This window comes from Zeus faber (assembly GCF_960531495.2).
Source record: "Zeus faber genome assembly, chromosome: 12".
NCBI classification, from domain to species: Eukaryota; Metazoa; Chordata; class Actinopteri; order Zeiformes; family Zeidae; genus Zeus; species Zeus faber.
The window spans coordinates 4,856,487-4,876,335 of NC_137196.1; the positions used below are offsets into that span (position 1 = coordinate 4,856,487).

The following is a 19,849-nucleotide window of genomic DNA, read 5'->3' on the forward strand; positions in this document are numbered from 1 at the left end:
TGATCAATAATTTATCGAGGACTAGCTATTAAATGAATGCACAACAGACATGGATGTTCATTAGAAGGACTAATACTGTGGGTGCCGGGGAGAGCAGTGCTGGATGGTACAAAAAGATTCATTGCAAGAAAAAGTGTGAGTTAAATTCTAAGATGTAATTTACATGCATCGTCTACAATATGTTGTTGACAGCTTTACTAAAATGTCAATGGCTGTCTTTGTTCTGCATTACAGAATGAAGAGTTGTGTTTTAGACCAATGGGTATACAGGATTAACCATAGTTTTGCAAAAAAAATACAGGTTTTACTTAATTTAATGTAATTTTATTTCAGTAAATTAAATTGTATGGATTATGTAACAAAATTGAATTGACTAATTAATCGAATATTAAATGAATCATTAAATTTTACTTGTACTGTAGTATTCAAGCCCAGAACCATCAACAGAACCACCAAACCAAGCTGGTGCTCCATTTTAAAAACAGACCAACCTATCGACACAAGCCACAGCTAAATGACCTAATGGACTGCTGTTTGAGTCCATTAGGTCATGCAACTGGCTGTTAAGATATAAAACTTCCAGAGCTTCAAAGAAATTGCCAGACAATCTGGTTCTAAATGCAGTGGAACCAAAGCGTAAATGTCTCTCTCGCCCAGTCTTTCTTTTCCCCTCAACAGAATAGCAGTTGTACTTACCCATTGAAAAAGTCTGAACCATATACTACCAGAATCAATTTCACAAATTGGAATACTTGCACGCCTTTAGAGTGGTGAAAGTAATTAAAATTCTAAAGAAGGGGGCGGTCGGTGAATAAGTTAAGAAAGTATTTTCTTAATTAATTAAAAACTTAGTTGTGGTAATGCAGTATTGTCTCTGTAATTCAACTTAATGTCAGTATATCCATTGTTTATGGCTTGAGATTAACATAATATGTAAAAAAAAAAAAAAACATTGAATCAAAGTTTTTTTTATTCAATTACCCACTACCGAGATGCATCGTTCCGGTTCCAGAGTAGACTTTATTTGGAAAATAGATGCAAACATTTCTAACACCCAGTAAAGGACACTTTGATTGAACTTTGCTCTGATGCTCCTGTTTTACTCCACTGTTTTGTGTCATTTCAGATGTTTAATAGGAAAACAACCTTGATCAAGGGAAGCTATATTGTGTGTAGGACTTGCCCGAGCTGAGTTTTTGTGGTTGAATTTGCACCTTTAGTGCATCGGTGCCAGATACTGTGCACATGCATTCACTACAACCACTTATGAAACATTGTCCCCTTGACCAGAGGGAATTAAGTTGCCCATTTTCAGAGCAGCCCAACCGCTGTCTTTTTGGACGTCTATTTGAAGCTTCATGACCATGGAGAAAGTTTCAAAAAGATGTTGAAGCAGTCACCACCCAGCCAGGTCTCAGGCAGTCACAGCCAACAATTGTGGCCATTTACCGCTCTGTACATTACAGGCATTGAATCCATTCCCCAACTGAGATTAAATACAAAGCTAAAATCTACAATTCAGTATTCTTCTGTGGCAAATCTGTGGACACATTGGCAAATCGATTTGAGACCATAATGGGATTAATGAGTTTCACTAATAACTGCGTGGAAAACATCAGTTTCCAAACAATGAGAATCGCAGAAGCTATGCACCACCTTTTCCCGATGTCAATTATATTTCAGGTAGAAAGTCAGCTTCCATTGTTCTTTCGGAGAACCAAAACAATGGTGAGAAAACTACAATAACAGGTTATATCACAACATGATTGTGTACTTCTCCCCACCATAGTGACACATAAGAAATGCTCTGATAATCATGCCAAAACCGTTAAACCATGATATTCCCTTGGACTCTCACCAACACCAGAGGTTTAAGTCATTCAATAGCTGTTCAAGAAGCACCTTGACCTACAATTAAAGCTGTGCAGCCTGAAAAAAAGTGGGGTGGGGGTTTAAATGGGATTTCCTACCAATACATTTCTCTCCCCCCGAGATACATCTCACCCTTTACATGGTTATGAGCCTTGTGGAAGCATGTGATCGCAGGCCACAAAGAGCCTTCAGGAATTTTAGCTCTGACCCGTGCTGCCAGCCTGAGGAAGAAGTGAATTTGCAAGATGGGAGGAAAGCACGGATGAATGGCTATCGGCAAAAGAATAACCCAGACTTGGATATCGGACAGGGTGGGGTGGGTGGTGAGGAAGAGTCGCAGAAAGAAAAGAATGGGATGATGAGAGACTGATTCACACAACGATTTATCAAAAAGAAAGGGACAGTGGCGTGTACTGACTTCTTCAGCGCAGCGCAGAAGTACATGCCCCTGGGCATCAGCAGATACACCTGGTCGGTGAGAATGGCCTGGACAATCTTCTTGGCCACGTATTCTGGCTCCAGGACTGGCAGTAGCGTCGGCCACCTGAGCAGACAGAAAAGGAAATATACGTTAAGGTACATTGGAGGAGTAGGTTTGCTTCTCCCAATTACAGAGAACAGGATGAGAGAGCCAGACAGACCGACCGACAGAGAAAGACACATACAAAACACCTCTTACTAGAAATATCCTTAATGCCAACAGGAGTTTTCTTAGGGGAATAAAAATGTTCATTTGTATTTTTAATGACTTTCTTAGAAGGCAATCATGACTCATTACAGAGCCAATTCTTAAAAAGGGCTTAAAACATTCAAAGTCTTGTCTTCTCGTGGATACGTCCATTAAGCTGGGTAATGTTCCATCGCCAGGTCATTGAAATGTGCTGAAGGCTGAAGCCGATTGCCCGGTGAGACTCAAACAACTAATTAAGTCTCAAAGTGCAAACAAACAGCCCGTTACGCAATTGATAACAACGGGAAGGTATTGTGGCCGGAGATAATGATAGTTACTAAGGTCTACTAGACACTTCTGGCCTTCTTACCAGTGGGACCAAAAAAGAAAAAAAGAAAAATAAAACGTTATTTAATATTTATGATTCATCATGTTCACTTCAAATATAGTTATGCAATTGTCTATATTTAAAGCCAAAGCATTCATTGAAAAACTCAGCTTGATAAACAGTCAGTTGAAGCAGACAGCTTTCCTCCCACTGCAGGCTGCGGGCCAAAGACTAAGGGTTTCCAAACATATTTCCTCTAGATAGAGTGCAGGTGAATCAGATGTGCCCTGACATCGACCTGGCCGTCACTGCTTATTCCGAGAAGCCAGACATATGTCTCGGCACATTTTGGAGACAGGTTGGCCTTGGGGACCTACTTTTTGGGGGCTTTGGCAGCGGGTCAAAGCCTTTGAGGTTTTCCTATGCCATGATGTAGGTTGTGCATCTAAATTCCCATACCTGCCATGGCAACACAATGTTCAAATTTTATATATTTCGTGCATCTCATCTCCCTCAGAAAGAGCCCACAAATTTGTGAAACTGATACATTGTCGTAAAAGGACAGTTTAAGTGTTTGGTGGGCGGACTGAATGGGGGGGGGGCGATTATGCTGTGTGCCTGTGTAACCAATGCGAAGTGACAGGCCAGGTGGACTAAAAGATCCGTCAGGCTAGCTTCCGGGGAAGAGAGAGCAAGAGGGATGAATACAGAGATAGACAAGGGTGGGATGGACAGTAGGGTGGGCTCACAGGAGGATGAGGAGAGTGATAATGGATAGGTGGAGACACATTTCAAAGATGGACATAGGTACATAACACCTTTGCAAAGTAACCTCCGGGTAATGAGGTGTTGGCCAAAGGCACCTGTGCGAGTGCGAGAGTGTGTGTGTGTGTGTGTGTGTGTGTGTGTGTGTGTGTGTGTGTCTTGGAAAGTTAATCAGATGTCTACTGACAAACCGAAGCCTCAAGCGACATTTTACTATTCGTGGAATTCTGGTTTGAGCTTTCTATTTGAAAAAATAAAAATCTAATAAAAACAAGCGCCCAACCCCCGTTTGTCCAGCCTCCCCTCCGCCAGTCTGTCTATGTGTCAGTTCTAAATCCCCACTGCTCCATTTCACGCTCCATAAAGCTCAACTCTTATCTACACACAATCAATTTCTTATTTTCTTCAGCCTCTGTCTGTCTCCCTGGCCCCCGTACGTTCTATCCCTGCTCCGTCAAATCCTCTTCTACCCACTAGACAGGAAGCCATAGCAAGACTCCAATTCGATACTGATGTCAGCATTCTTGAGTGTCTGTTTGATAAGCACTCCGTACGGATTTTGATTCACCTAGTGTTCACTCATTCCAATTCAACGGCATTTGTGTTGATCAATTACTATAGCATGAATCTTGAGTTTCACTCGTAAAGATAATGCGCAAATATGTCCGTTTTGGTGAGTTTTATTTCTTACCGTTATGGCTCAAATGTTTGACATTCAAATTCACCTCCTTCAATATATCATAAATATTGATTTGGGAACTTAATGTGTGGAGGGAAATAAAACAAAAAATTTATAATGAAGTCAATCGATTTATTCTGCTATGCCTATAAACTGTCTTAGCTGTTCTTTCAAGATACCCCCTTCCCACCACATAATAAAATAAAAAGGATGTTTAAATAAACAACATAAAATCCCCTCATTCCATTTCTTGTATTGCGTCTATAGGGGTCTATAGGACTCCATTATGAGGCGTTTCTGAATGACGATCGTAATCTATCTGAAAAGTAAGAGGCTAATAAAGACGAGATGAACTTTGGAGGACGTGATGGTCACATAATTCCGGCATGGTGGGAGATGTACACCGATTAGGATGAAAAGCAGATAGTAGATGACAATGTCGACCGTCAACAGTGTCATTATAAGGCACCAGAGAAGAACTGCCGAAAGGGAGAGAGGTAAATATTAAAAAAAATGTCTTTGGAAATTGATGATTGGAGAAAGCAATAACAGCGGGATGATGGGGGGGGGGGGGGTCATTTTGGCAAGATTAGCTCATTGGGTTTGTTGATTTGATGTGAAGAGGTCAAAATATCAGTAGCAGTAATTTCAACAGTGCAAACTAAGTGTGATACAGTGTGATATTTAAGTCTTGTTTGATGTGATCATTTCTGGCTTCAAAGATTCCAAGAATTGGTAACTTAGAAACTTAAAATTGATAGAAAATGTCTGATGTATAACAATTCATAAGTTAAAAAAAATGTATCTAACATCTCACAAATATATAACAATGAAATAATCAAACCTATCTTCAATAAAAAAAATGGCCATTTTCATTTAATCCAGAGGATAGCTGATATGTGAAGACTGACTGAGGGGAGCATGCTGTGATCTCGCGAGAAGACAGAAGTGAGTACAGATCCAACATGGCGGCGCCCCGCTGCACTGACTAAAACATCGACAATCTGCTCCTACTTACACACACACACACACTTTGGTTTTTTTTTTAAGAACGAGTACATCATGGAAGAGGACCAGGACCACAATAATCCCACGAAAAGGAAGACAGACTCAGCAACGGACACAAACGATCTAATCCCGAGTGCTATAGAGGTTAGTGTCTTGAATGAGATGAACAAGAAGCTGAACATGCTTGGTCCACTTCTCCGAACCATTACAGAGATCAAAGCCAGCCTTAATTTCCTGCACCGCATTGTCAGCAAGATGCAAAAAGACAACGCGGATCTAAAAACCTCCGCGAAGAGTCTCAGAAAGGAGGTGGAGGTTCTAAAGACATAAAATAAAATAATGAAAGAGACTATCCTGGATATACAGGCCAGAAGTATGTGGGACAACCTCATCTTTTCTGGGATCCCAGAGAATACAGAGTCCCCAGAAAACATGGTGAAAGACTTTCTCCACACCGCCCTGAAACTCACCACGGACACCGTGAAGTAGATCACCTGCTACCGGGTTCACCGACTGGGACACCGCGTGGGGAACCGTCCCCACTCCATCATTGCCAAGTTTGAACACTTCAAGCACAAGGAGCTGGTTAAAAGCAAAGGAGCTGAAAGGAACCATGCTGGGCATGAACGATCAATTCCCCCGGGAGATCAACGACCAACGGAAGGTGCTGTGCCCCATCCCGAAGGAGAATCGGCAAAAGGGAAAACGTGTATAGCTGGTTGTTACATTACATTGCATTTAGCAGACGCTTTTATCCAAAGCCACTTACAATTATTTGAACACCGACAGACGCAGCCATCAGGAGCAATTAGGGGTTAAGTGTCTTGCTCAAGGACACTACAGCATGCTAGCAGGAGGAGCCTGGGATCGAACCAGCAACCTTTAGATTACTTAACCAGCTCTACCTCCTGAGCTACCATGCCCACATTGTTGATAAACTATATATAGACGGTCTGTTATTCGGAGACTCCTCCACCACACCCAATATTGTTGTTGCTGTTGTTTCAGGGGCAGTCTTTTGAAATGACGAGCTGACAACTATATTCTTTTTTTGATTGTATTTCTTTGTGGCTTGGAGCGATGCCAGGGGGGGGCGCTGTGACCCCGGGGAACATGCTTTTTTTTTTTTTTGCACGAACAAGAGCACAGCTGGAGAGCAGGAGATACGAAGGAGATACGAAGTGCAGATAAAAAACCCTTAAGAGACACCTTGGAAAAATATTTAACAGGGATGAAAAGAAAGGCGGAGAGAGACGGAGATAATGAGACAAACGTAAGTCTCCCGAAAGCTAAGACGAGGAAATATGACGAGGCGTATGTAGCGATTGGCTTCACTGTGACTACGGTGGGAGACAAGGAAAGAGCGGTATGTTTACTGTGTCTAAAAAAGTTGGCAGCGGACAGCATGAAGCCAAATAAATTAAGGCGCACTTAAAAACATTACACCCCAATCACGCTGATAGGCCGCTTGAGTTTTTTTCCAGTGAAAACGTGCCGAATATTGCCAACAATCGTCCCGCTTTGTGAATGCTACTTCAGTAAACCTGCGACATGGTCTCTGTCATGTTGGATGACGCAAGTAATGCAAAAATAAAAACTCTCTCTCTGTCCAATGACACTGTCGCCAGACCTACATAAATGACATTGCTAACAATCTTAAAGAACAGCTGGTAGATAAACTCAAAGACAAACGTTTTGCCTTACAGTTCGATGAAGCAACTGACAACAACAAAGACTGTTTGTTTATCGCTTATGTACGTTTTGACATGACAAACTCCCTGTGTGAGGATCTACTATTTTGTAGATATGTCAGAGATAGAGCCACAGCTGAAGAGCTATTCAAAATGCTGGACTGCTTCCTGACTGAGAATGGGCTAAAGTGGGAGAACTGCTTTAGTGTTTGCAGTGATGGTGCACAGACCATGGCAGGGATGAGAAAAGGACTTGGGGCGCTCATCAAGAAGGCCTCACCTAATGCTGAGTGGACACACTGTGTTATACACAGAAGCACTGGCATCAAGGCACCTTTCCTCTGAATTAAGTGAGGTTATGACTGACATTGTAGGTGTAGTCAATTTTATAAAGACCAGACCACTAAAATCAAAGTCTTCTCTGCTATCTGTGAGGAGATGGGAGCTGAACATCAAGCTGTCACAGTGAAGCAAGGTGGCTGTCACGAGGAAAAGTCTTTGAGTTTTTGAGCTCAGAGAGCAGATAAGAATGTTTTTGGAGGAGGAGCACAGGTATGACCTCGCAGAAAAATTTAGTGATGAGAACTTCCTGGCAAAACTGGCCTACCTGAGTGACATATTTGGAAAGCTAAATGAACTAAATCTACAGCGTGAAGGGAAAGATAAAAACCTCCCTCAGGTCACAGACAAGATCAGCTCTTTCACTCGAAAGCTTGCAATGTGGGGTAGGCGACTTGATGAAGGAAATACTGATTCATTCGAGAACCTGCATGAATTTGTTGACACTACTGACTATGATGCCACCTCAATGATTCCATATATTAAGGAGCATATTTCATCACTGATAGGATTCTTTAAAAAGTACTTCCCTGAAAACAGTTCCCAATATGACTGGGTGAGAGATCCTTTCAATGCACTAGCTCCAACTGGTTTCAGCTCTGCAGAGGAGGACCAGTTCATTGATATGACCTCTGACTCCACATTCAGACTGAGGTTCACATCACAGACACTGAGTGAATTCTGGCGTGAGTGTAGAGAGGCAGTATCCACTCTTAGGGCAGAGGGCCATGGGCATTCTTCTTCCCTTTGCAACATCTTACCTTTGTGAGACTGGCTTCTCTGCTGTTGCTGCACTGAAAACCAAGTACAGGTCCCAGCTAAACATTGAGCAGGAGCTGAGAGTTGCAGTATCATGTTTCAAACCCCACTTCGAAAAGCTGTGCACTGCAAAACATGCTCATTGTAGCCATTAATCCTGACTTCCTCATTTTGATTAAAAAAAAAAAAAAAAAAATCAAATTGTTTTATTCATTTTTGTTTTATAGGTCAAAGTGTTTTATATATTGTGCTCCTGAGTTAATGTTGCTGATCAATTTGAATTTATTATTATTTATTGATTATCAAATGGTCAAAAAATGTTTACAGTTTAAATAAGGATTGAATTTTTTTATTTTTTTTATTTATGGGAATTTGATGCACTTTAAATCTTTTCTGTTACAGACTAAAAAACAATGTTAATAAAGTTATTCTTTGCTGTAAGTTGATCCATATTTCTTTTTTTCTTTTATGTTAATAAGGATACAACGTTATGCAGAGGTGACTTATAACAATTTTATAGACAAATGATACTATTTACAGTCACGGCAGACAGTTGGGGGGGCACGAAATGTTTACTTCTACCGAGGGGGGGCGTAACAGAAAATAATTGAGAAGCTCTGGTCTATTAACAGAAACTCACCTCACTGCATCCGAGCACCTCAAACTCCACCCCCTCAAACTCAAAGCTAAATAGGTTAATCAGATGTTTTCTGCAGACAACTCAAAAAAAGGGCGGTTCTATATTGATCAACAAAATACCCCATATCAAAATAAAACCACAATATCAGACACAGAAGGGCATTACATAATGATTAATGGAATTTTAGTTAACATAAATTAACCATAGCTAATATTTATTGCCCCAATGAGGAGGACCCACATTTCTTTCACAGTATATTTTCAAAACTCTTAGAATTCTGACTCAATTATCATATTGGGAGGAGACAGACCTCAAACTAGAAATCATCACAAATCCTGGCGTTCGTCTGACACTATAATTCAATATATGAGTTATCTTGCTCTTGGTGATTGTTGGCGATCAAATAACCCACATTCAAAAGAATACACATATTATTCACCATCCCAACAATGTTTCTCTAGAATCAACCTTTTCTTGAAGAGTAACTCTAATGTCCAAAATCATTAATCCTGAAATCCACCTCATTGTAAATTCCAATCACAGGCCGATTCGTTCCAACTTCATAAATGAAACAAACCAGAACCCTCTCGGCAGATGGCAGTTTAACGCCTCGCAGACAGAAAGAATTTAAGCATTTCTTTTCCGAAGAATCGACTTCCGCAAATGAACTGAATGACTCCCCAAAAATATCACCATCCTTACTCTGGGAAACAGCTAAGGCAGTTCTAAGAGGAAGCATCATTTAATTCTCCACTCAAGAAAAATAAAGGACAAGAAGGCCAAAATAAACTCTCTCTACGACTAAAGGAGTTGCACTCCCAACAAGCCCAATAATCCACTGAGCAAATCCGAAATGAGATCCCGACAATTACATCTCAACTTGATAATATCATCCTTCAAAAGACACAATTCCTCATGCAACGAACAAGACTATTTATTTTGAATTCAATGACTAATCAGGTAAATTTCTTGCCAATCAATTGAAACGTGATAGAGGAAAAAACACTTATTACAACCTTCAAAGATACACGGGGTAGGATAACATACACCTTGCAAGACATCAATGACATATTTAGAGACTTTTATAATAAGCTATATCACTCGGATAATGAATATAATATATCAAACATTCACTCATTCTTTGAGGATACTGACCTCCCTAAACTTTTGACAGAGCAGGCTACCACATTAGATCAACCACTTAGTCTAGAAGAACTCAGGAAAGCTCTCTTCTCTATGCCCAACAAATCACCTGGATCAGATGGCTACCCAGTGGAATTCTATAAACACTTCTGGCCACTTAGATCCCCATTATTCATCAGAATGGTTACAGAGATTAAGTCAACCTCCGCCATGGCTCTGCACATGAATACTGCTCTCATTTTGGTTTTGCTCAAACCCAAAAAGGACCCAACCATCACCTCCAGTTATAGACCCATAAGCCTTATTAATTGCGACCATAAGATTGTTTCAGTCTGACCAAAATTTCTCAAAGAAACAACTTAAAAACTGTTATTGCTTCTTTAGATGCCGAAAAAGCATTTGACGGAGTCAATTGGACATCTCTTTTCAATCCTCAACAAATTTGGCTTTGGTGAGTCACTCATTCAATGGATCAGAATCCTCTACAACTCCCCATCTGCTTCTGTCATCACTAATGGTTACACTTCACAGCGTTTTACTACGCGGCACAAGACAAGGATGTCCGCTCTCCCCTTTACTATTTGCCATCTTTATTGAACCCCCCGCGGCGGCCATCCATCAAAACAGTAATATCGTAGGCATACAAACAGGAAACTCTGGTCACAAAATCAGTTTGTATGCAGACAATATCTTGTTGTACATACAGAACCCACTATCATCCCTACTGGAGGTGTTCAATCGTATACCTAAATTCTCAGACTATTCAATAGGACTAAAACCACAGTCTTACCACTCAGTGGGGGGGGGGGGGGGGGTGACTGCAATGCTGCAAACCAGAAACTTCCTTTAACCATCACAACAGGCAATATTAGATACCTTGGTATTGATATCGCCACCAATCTGTCAGATTTGTTTACCCTTAGCTTTACCCCACCGCAGAACTCATTCGATGGAACAACCGACCCATCTCAGTAATTGGTAGTATGGCAGCAGTAAAATGAATATAGTTCCAAAAATAAACTTTATATTTTCAATGACCCCAGTGCAACCAACAGCACTTTGGTTTAATACTCTAGACTCAATACATTTTATTGGAAATACAGGAAAGAATTAAACTAGAAACACTACAGAAAAAAAAAAGACTGTGGAGGCCTAGATACTACTAAACCTCAGATACTACTATCTCACAAACCATCTTCAATTCATAATTAAATGGTTACAACCAGAGCAACAATTGGGCCATGGATGGGGAGGCATTGGACAAACAGAATGTCAGCAGTTGTTATCTGATCTCCCATTCCTCACAGAATCAATAAGGAAACACAATTGCCTTAAAAACCCATTTATCGCAACAACTCTGTCAGCCTGGTGGAGATTCCTCAAACTCAGTGGTCTCCAAACAAATTCACGCCAATCTGGCACAACCCAGATGGTTCTGGTTAAATACAGGCCAATAATCTTTAAGTCTTGGAAAAGACAAGGAATTACTCATCTGTAACACATTTTTGAAAACAATTTGCTTATATCCTTCCCAACCTTAACCCAAAGGTATAATATTGGTGGCCACAGCTTACTTCAATTCTTTCAACTACAGCAGCCTCTAAAAGTTAAAATCAAATTGACGAACAACATCCTACAACCACCTCCAATGACTGAAATCTCACTCATATTGGTCATTTAAAAAAATCCCTTTTCCAGAATATAATTGTTAAAAACAGACAACACTTTATCTTTACCTACAATGGAATGGGAACGAGACCTTGCTGTCCCCACCGATATCAACCCATGGAAGCTTATTTGCAACTCCTTTTCTCTGACCTGCAACTCCAAAATGCAACTCATCCAATATAAGAGTTTGCACAGAGCTCATATCACGGAACATAAAATGTTCAAAATGGGTTTTGTGGATGAAGACATTTGCTTTCACTGTTCCCTTAATACCAGAGATGACTACTTTGATGTCTTCTGGCTCTGCCCCCCTATGCTAGCATTCTGGACCATCACCAAGAAGCTATCAACCCTTCTGGTCGCAGAATTCCAGTCTCCTGGTCTATATGTCTTCTCGGTGACCTCTCCTCAGTCGGCCCACCACTGAAACACCAACAACCCATTTTGATCGCTTTAACAATTGCCAAAAAAACAATATTACTCAATTGGAACAACAGAGATAATCTCACCACATCCCAATGGTTACAGTTATTAATTGAATACATCTCAATGGAAAAACTATTGGTAATATCCAAAAACAATGTTGATTCATTTTAGAAATATGGGCAAGCCCGTCCTGTCAGGGATGGTTAGGCGTTCCGTCTGGTCCTGTCACCCGGGGTCCTGAACCTGGCCGGGTGTGCTTGGCACAGGGCTCACCATGTGGCCTCCTTCGGTTGGGGCCGGTTTCCTCTAGTCATACCAGGCTGCCAGGGTGCCTGTCCTCCGGCGCTCTCGGTGCGCTTGGAGCTCGGGGGGGGGGGTGGTAATGTCTGCTGCCCTCTGTTCTGTGGTCTGCATGCTTGGCGGCTGGGGACTGACCTGGGGACTGACCTGGGGGCTGACCAGGGGCCTGATGGGGCCGCGGAGCTGTCCGGCATGGCAGAGGCGCATAGCGGCCCGCTCTGCGCGCATGGCTGATCGCTGTAGGTAGGGTGCCAGCAGGTACGGGAGGTGGGCGTGCTAGGGCACGGTCAGGTCCACGTGGTCACTGCGCTGTGCCCCTGAATTGATCTGGTCACGCTTCGCCTATCTCTCCCAGTGCCAAAACAAATACTCCGTACATACACAATAGGGCTTGCGGGATGGGTGGGGCGCAAGCTATGGGGGTGGGGGTGCGGCGGGCGGCTGCCATCTTGCCTGTCACGCTCCTGCCCCAGCATGCTTCTCGTCTGTCCCGAAATTTTAATCCCACTCATTTTAGCATAGAACACATACACTCGCACACCAATCGTACTCTGAACAAGACTCCACCAGACCAGGGTCTGCAGGGCAGGAAGGGTGCGAGTGATTCTGGTTCGACTTGCCTGAAGGACTCGCACCCCCACACCCCGTAATTTTAACTGCAACAGCCAAAAGCACACATTGAGCACTGGGGTTTCCGGGGTGGCCGGTCGCTGGTAGGTCGGTGTGGGGGCATGGTTGGCTGGGGGGGGCGGCCGGGTGGGCCCCCCGCTGGCTGGGCTGGAGACCTGGCGGCTTGCGCCTGGTGGCTTAAGGTGCGCTGGACCTGGCGAGGCTGCAGAGAGTGCCGCCAGGTGCCTTCCGGGGCCGCTGGGGGGGAGGGGGGGGGGGGGTGATTGCTGTAGTAGGTGTGGGTTGGGCGTGTTGGGCAGCTGCCTTTTGCTCAAGCTGTGCGGCTTCTCTGCAGCGGATGCCCCTGGTGGTGGAGCCTCTGGCATCGGCGGGGGGGGTAATGTCCAGGTGCCCCATGCTGAGCACACTCTGCTACGTGGATGGGCACTTGGCGCTCACGCCGGTTGGGGAGTCTGGTCAGCTGCAGTGGAGCGGGCCTCGCCCTTACGCAGGGTGTGGGTGGGCATGGGGGTCCCGCCGGCTTGACGGGACGGGCGGGGTGTCGGTGTGGGGCCTTGTCCTCATGCTCCACGGCCCTCCGGCTTTTCCTGTGGCCGCAGGGTGTCTACATGACTGTGGAGCTCGGGGGGTGGGCCTTTCCGCTGCTTGGAGGCGCCACGACATAATGCCGACCTTATACACCAGAACCGCACACGCACACTTTTGTGTAAATGTTTGTTTCTATGTTTAATTGTCTCACCCGTGGTGATTCTCCCCCTCTTGGAGTAGTGATCAGTTGTTTATAGACCCAAACATGATAAATAGTGGTGGTTCTCTAACCAAAAACTGTGCTCTTGTCATTCTACAGGTCATCCACAGGACAGAGTTATTGCAGAAGTTCTTAATGATTTAAAAATGAATAAAGAGTTGCATTGCAGGTTGAGAGCTTGAACTCCACTTGCAGACTAACTCTGTCCTAGATGCAATGGCATACAAATACTCTGTTGTATGCCCAGCATGCTGACAGCACAGGTTAAAGAAAAGAAAAAAGGAAAGAGGGGGGGGGGGGGGGGAAAGGAGTGACTGCAGTTGTGTTCTTGGGACCTACTTGGTTTGACATCCATCAAACATGCCGGTGTTGATGAAGTAGGGGCACACGATTGTAGTCTTGATGCCGTCTTTGCCTGTGGCCAGGAGCTCCAGACCGACCGACTCAGCAAAGCCCACCGCTGCAAACTTACTGGCACAGTAGTCTGCAAGGCAGAAGTTAAAGCTTGAGGTCAAACTACATATAGTTACATTTATCTTTTTTTTTTTTTTTTTTGTCGCTTTCCAAAGTCGCGAGTGAGGTCAATTTTGGAGGAAGATTTCGGGTTCTACCAAAGCATATACTTCAATCCAAGTGAAATGTATTTATATTGAAGTAAACAAAATGAGAAGCTTTAAACACATTTTAGAAAATTTGTCAAAAATAAATTGACTTTACAAGCATTTGATTTAAAGTATAAAGTATAGTTTGCGAGGATAGATAAATGTCCCAACAATTCTACATTTTGTCTAATGTTGTTCATGACAAGTTTGTTGTGTCGTTAATAAAAGTATTTTCCATCTGTTCCATTGATCTATACCCTTACTTTGACATGCTAAGGGAATACAATTATTAAAAAAAGGGCAATTATTCATGTTAATAATTTTTTCAGGTCAGACTAACTTAAGTAAGTACTGTAACATTGAACTGACGGCAAATATAAAAAGAAAATAATTCTGTACTTGCCTTATGGGTAAGTGCCTCTAAAAGCTTCACATCAATATCTGCCATCTAAAACGGCAACATTAAATCTCTGCGTGCATTTGTTTCTGAATTGAAAATATTGTTGTGAGGTCATTCAATTCCAATCTGTGTTAATCAGAACTCTAGCATTATCATTAGCAACGTATGCCTGGCTATTTGTGCCACAAGTCAAATGCTCATTCTCTGGCCAAAGTCCCAACTCCAGACATTAATTACCAAGTGTGGAATTTGAGTGAAAGGGCACTCAAGTCATAGAGAGAGCCACCGAAAGTGAATGCAATGTCCAAATGAAGCTAAGCACAGGGTAACACAAACCTGCCAATCCATTGACTCCAATGAGTCCAGCAGAGCTAGCAATGGTGACCAGGTGTCCATGGTTGTTGGCAATCATGGCCGGCAGGAATGCCTTGTAGGTCTAAGGAGAGTGAAATATAAAAACATATCAACAAAGATAAGGTAATTGCAGGGGGGGAGAAAATGCATGGATTGACTAATTATATGAATATAGTACATACATTGGATAGTCCCTGAACACCACAATCGACTTTAGTCTTTTCAGTTAAAGGTGCAGCTATGCCAAGCTTGTAAGGCCCAATAAGGCCTTATGCCTGTGTTTTTGTGAGTCCTTATGCTTCCTATAATTAATGTTCACATTAAAGTGTTTCTAAAGGAAGTACAGACTGCATTAGAGCTGTTCAGAATTACGTTAACAGGGACGACCGTGGAATTTTGAACTACACTCACAATGAAGTCAAGTCACACTTTATTTATAGAGCGCATTTCATACCAGGACAACACAATGCGCTTTACAAAGAAATACAAAAAAGAAAGTGAGAATGTAGTTCTCAGCCAGTCATTACAAAAGAATGCCCCTGAAACAACAATAAAAGCTACTCCAACCACAGCGGCAACAGAAAACAACAACAGCAGCGACAACAGCCACAGAAACAGCAACAATGGCAGCAGCAGCAGCAACATCGACACCAGCAGCAACGCACACGTAAAGACTTCACCGGAACCCGAGGTGGTAGCTCTCACCGGAAAGGTCACTCAGGTTAGACATGGTTAAGTCAAGGTATAAGGTTACGTTAAGTCGAGGTATAAGGTAAGTGAGGGTTAAGTTGAAGTATAAGGTTAGCGAGGGTTAAGGTTAGCAGCAGCAACGACAACACCAGTTAAGGTATAAGGTTAGCGGCACCAACAACAGCACCAACCACAACATCAGCAGTGACAATACCAGCAGCAGACAACAGCAGCAACCAAAACAGCAACAGCAGCAGCAACAGTTGCAGAATGAACAGATCTCAAAATGGTCTTAGTCAGGGTCCGATATCGTGCACATTCAAAAACCAGGGTCTGCAATACCAAGGTTTCCATTTTGAGTGACCACCTCAGGTAGAACGTTGTTATTGTTGTTTACTGAAGTCGGTGCCATACTGGTGGAGTCAGTGCCGTACTCATAAAAATGCACAGCTACTTAAAAAAACTCATACTGCTGTAGCATCCTTTTTTACACAGTTAATTATTTAACTGTGCTGTACTTTTGTGTTACGTGATTTTGTTTATATGAAGAAGTGAGTCCCAGAAATAATGAACACAGATGGTCATCTCACCATCATTGTCAGCTGGTATTTTAACTGGTATTCTTACTCAGAATAGAGAACATTTTTATAGGTTAATCCCTAATAGGGTTGGGGGATACGTCAAAAACCAAAAAAAAAAGTTTAATTTTCCTACCAACCCAACAACCGTGATTGCAGACATACTTGCGTGTTCTACGAACAATTCTCAGTGATCAGGCTCGGATAAATCTGCTGATCCTTGTCGCCTCTGTCTGCAACAATAATTTTCAATGCTGGTGTAGAAAGTCTCCAATCTCCACTTGGCCTTAGACAATTCTTTGCAAAAAAACAAAAAACCAGTCAACACTGGTTGCACATGCTGCACATGGCTTGAAGCTGATTGGATCTGTCAACAATATGATCGGTCTGATTGGTGGGCTGTGGTGGATAGTAATCGAGCTTCTGATTGGTTGACTGTGACATCACTCATTGTAACGTCAAAGCCACGTGGTTTGCCAAAAGCGAGGACTATCCAATAAAATAAACAGCGCATGTGATTTCCCCAGAAAGTAAATGACACAGAGAAGCAACACATATCACCAAACCATCTCAATCTGGCCTCTCACTTTTCCACCAAACTGTCCAACCTGAGCTGTCCCTCTAATGTACTCATTCTTAATCCTGTCCATCCTTAGTCACTCCCAATGAAAATCTCAACGTCCTCAACGTCCTCAACTCTGCCACCTCCTGTTCAGCCACCTGCCTTTTTGTCAGTGCCACCGCCTCTAGACCGTACAACATAGCTGGTCTCACTACCGTCCTGTAGACCTTTCTCTTCACTCTTGCTGGAACCCTTCTGATCACTCCGGACACTCTTCTCCACCTACTCCACCCTGCCTGCACTCTCTTCTTCACCTCTCTCCCGCACTCTCCGCTGCTTTGGATGGTCGACCCCAAGTACTTGAACTCATCCGCCTTCTCCACCTCCACTCCTTGCATTCTCAGATTTTGCTCACGCAAAAAACACTTGACATCCATTAAAATAAATAAATAAATAAAATAAAAGTTTGGGTTTGTATATACAGGGACTCACTTAACGACAGAGTTCCGTTCCTAGGACCAGGTCGTTAAGCGAATTGGTCGATAAGCGAGGACCCGTGTTATTTCACGGTAAGGGGGCGTGGCCATTGCGAACACGTGTATAGTGAATATTGACAGAGTGCGGGAACGAGACAGACTGAGAACGGTGATGAGATGTATACAGCGTATATTGTGTATATAGTATAAAAAGGGTGATGCGCGATGAGATGCTTGACGCTGTGCACGTAGCTGTATTGTACACTGCGTACAATACAGACTGGTCAGAGTATTGTCAGTCGTTAAACAGGTAGGTCATTAAGTGAGGAATACCTGTAGTCTTTAGTGAGATTAGTTTCCTTCAAAAAGTTGAATCAGTATTTGTTTCTCATATCAAAAGACAATATACAGTATTTTTTCCCTCATATCCAATGAAATATTGGAAGGTCATAGTGTGGCAGACTGACCCAGAAGTGAGCCATGATGTTGACTTCCATCGTCTTCTCAACTAGAGAGTCGGGGGCATCCATGAACTTCTTCCCAGTCACGATGCCGGCGTTGTTCACCAGAATGCTGACATCGCCAACCTCACGCTTCACCTAAACGGGAGTCAAAGAGCATTTGAAAGGACTGTGATAGAAAAATGCAAAAATTGATGCTCTGTTCATATACACCGATGCTTACAAAATGACCCGGTACAAGAAGGGAAAGGATTCTCTCTATGCACAGGGTAAGAGGAGGGTCGCGCTATCCTTTCAGTTATTGACCTTGTTATTTTAAAGCTTGTGAAGGCGGTACCACACTCTCTTCTTCTTCTACAATGTGTAGAGCTAAGACAATATGGTGTTGGCACAAACCAGTGAGTGCTGAAGTAAAACCAAGGGCTTAAGTTTGAAGATATCCAGAACATTCCTTTCCACACTTAGGAAATCCCTTTCCACTCTTCCATACTGATTATCTACTACAAAGGGGATAATCATGGGTGTGGAAAACAACTGCAAGATGTACCGGGGATGGTAGCTCAGGCGGTAGAGCTGGTGGTCTAGTGATCTAAAGGTTGCTGGTTGGATCCCAGGCTCCTCCTGCTAGCACGCTGTAGTGTCCTTGAGCAAGACACTTTACCCCTAATTGCTCCTGATGGCTGCGTCCGTCGGTGTTTGAACAACTGTAAGTCGCTTTGGATAAAAGCGTCTGCTAAATGTAAATGTACCTGTCTTATCTGCTACAGTTATCTTGCTCGTGCACGATAAGATTGTGAACCTGAAAGCGCTCGGACTCCAACCGCAAATTATTGTATGAAGAACAAAACATATGCCGTGGTCACTAGGGATGCAACGGTACAGTGGGCTCACGGTTCAGTATGTATCCGATTTTGGGGCCACGGTAACGGTACCGTTTCGGCATCTTTACATTTAAATTGGTTTTTTTTTTTCTTTTATGTTTTAAAAATGCTTTTATAGTAGTCTGCCACAAATAACTGGTGTAATACTATGTGTATGACTGTGGGGGGAAGGGGGTTGTCAGGGGTTCAAGTTCATTGGTGGATTGTTATAATTTGCATAAGTTCATCTGAGTGGAGGGGAGGTTTTCAGGATAGTGGATAATTCAAATATACATTTTCATTAATATTTATATAAACTATTTTCAAAACGTTTCACAATAAGATATACATAAAACCAGTACTATAGTTAGTTATTTTTGTGTAGAACTGGTATAAAACAATATTTTCCACACATAAATAATAATAGTGAAATAAAACCTCACAATCAGAACAGCACGTGTGTGCTTTGTGAACCTGACGTGACAGTGGGTGTGCTCCTTATCAGGCAGGGCACCTCCCGGCGAGGGCGGAGCATAGGCTATCTCTTACATAGAGGGAGAACATTTGCCAATCGCAAGAGATGGCAACTTAAAACAAACAATACAACATAGCCTGACAAAAATAAATAAACCTGCTCATCACCCAGCGAGACCCTGTTCCCTTCATTCCAACAAAAGAGCCGTTTAAAAGAACCGGATTGTTCATGGACGACAGATAGTCTAATAATGGCATAGCTGTCAGTGCTGGAAAAAATACATAATAATTGAAAACTGTGACCTTAAAATCGAAGGTCAAATCGAGTTGTGGATTTGGAGAATCGTGACACCCCTCATTAGCCCACTAAAATCTCTTTCTGAAGAAATTTGAGGCGAAAACAAGCAATCCATTTGCTGAATCTTCACTCATATTAGATCTACAGGGCCTTATTCATTAAAAAAAAAAAAAAAAAAGTTAGTTCCGACTTTCGTTGCCACTCCAGGCTTGTGGGAGACCTTGACATCGCGACGCAGGTGACTCTTGGGGATTTCTTGTTTTATGTAAACTTCAGAAAATAAAATAAATACATCTACAATAAAAACGCAATATTTTCAAGGGTTTTGTCTGGACCATATAAAGAAATGTTAAAAAAAAAGTGTAAAATGTTAAATTAGTTTACCTCATTATTTTACACTTTGCCTACATCTAATATGAAGATCCCAC

General features: G+C 42.5%; 1 protein-coding gene across 2 annotated transcripts in view; it reads right to left on the minus strand.

Annotated features, from left to right (window-relative positions):
- The window catches only part of LOC307238238 (epidermal retinol dehydrogenase 2-like), a 42,995-nt gene that overhangs the window by 19,704 nt on the left and 3,442 nt on the right, over positions 1-19,849 (minus strand). The window contains exons 3-6 of one of the 2 annotated variants that reach the window (XM_080011155.1): positions 17,796-17,927; positions 15,005-15,104; positions 14,006-14,150; positions 2,291-2,416 (exon numbers count right to left, since the gene is read on the minus strand). In XM_080011155.1, coding sequence (XP_079867281.1) covers positions 2,291-2,416; positions 14,006-14,150; positions 15,005-15,104; positions 17,796-17,927 — 503 coding nt within the window. The remainder of the gene's footprint in view (positions 1-2,290; positions 2,417-14,005; positions 14,151-15,004; positions 15,105-17,795; positions 17,928-19,849) is intronic. The other variant, XM_080011156.1, reaches the window with a different exon arrangement.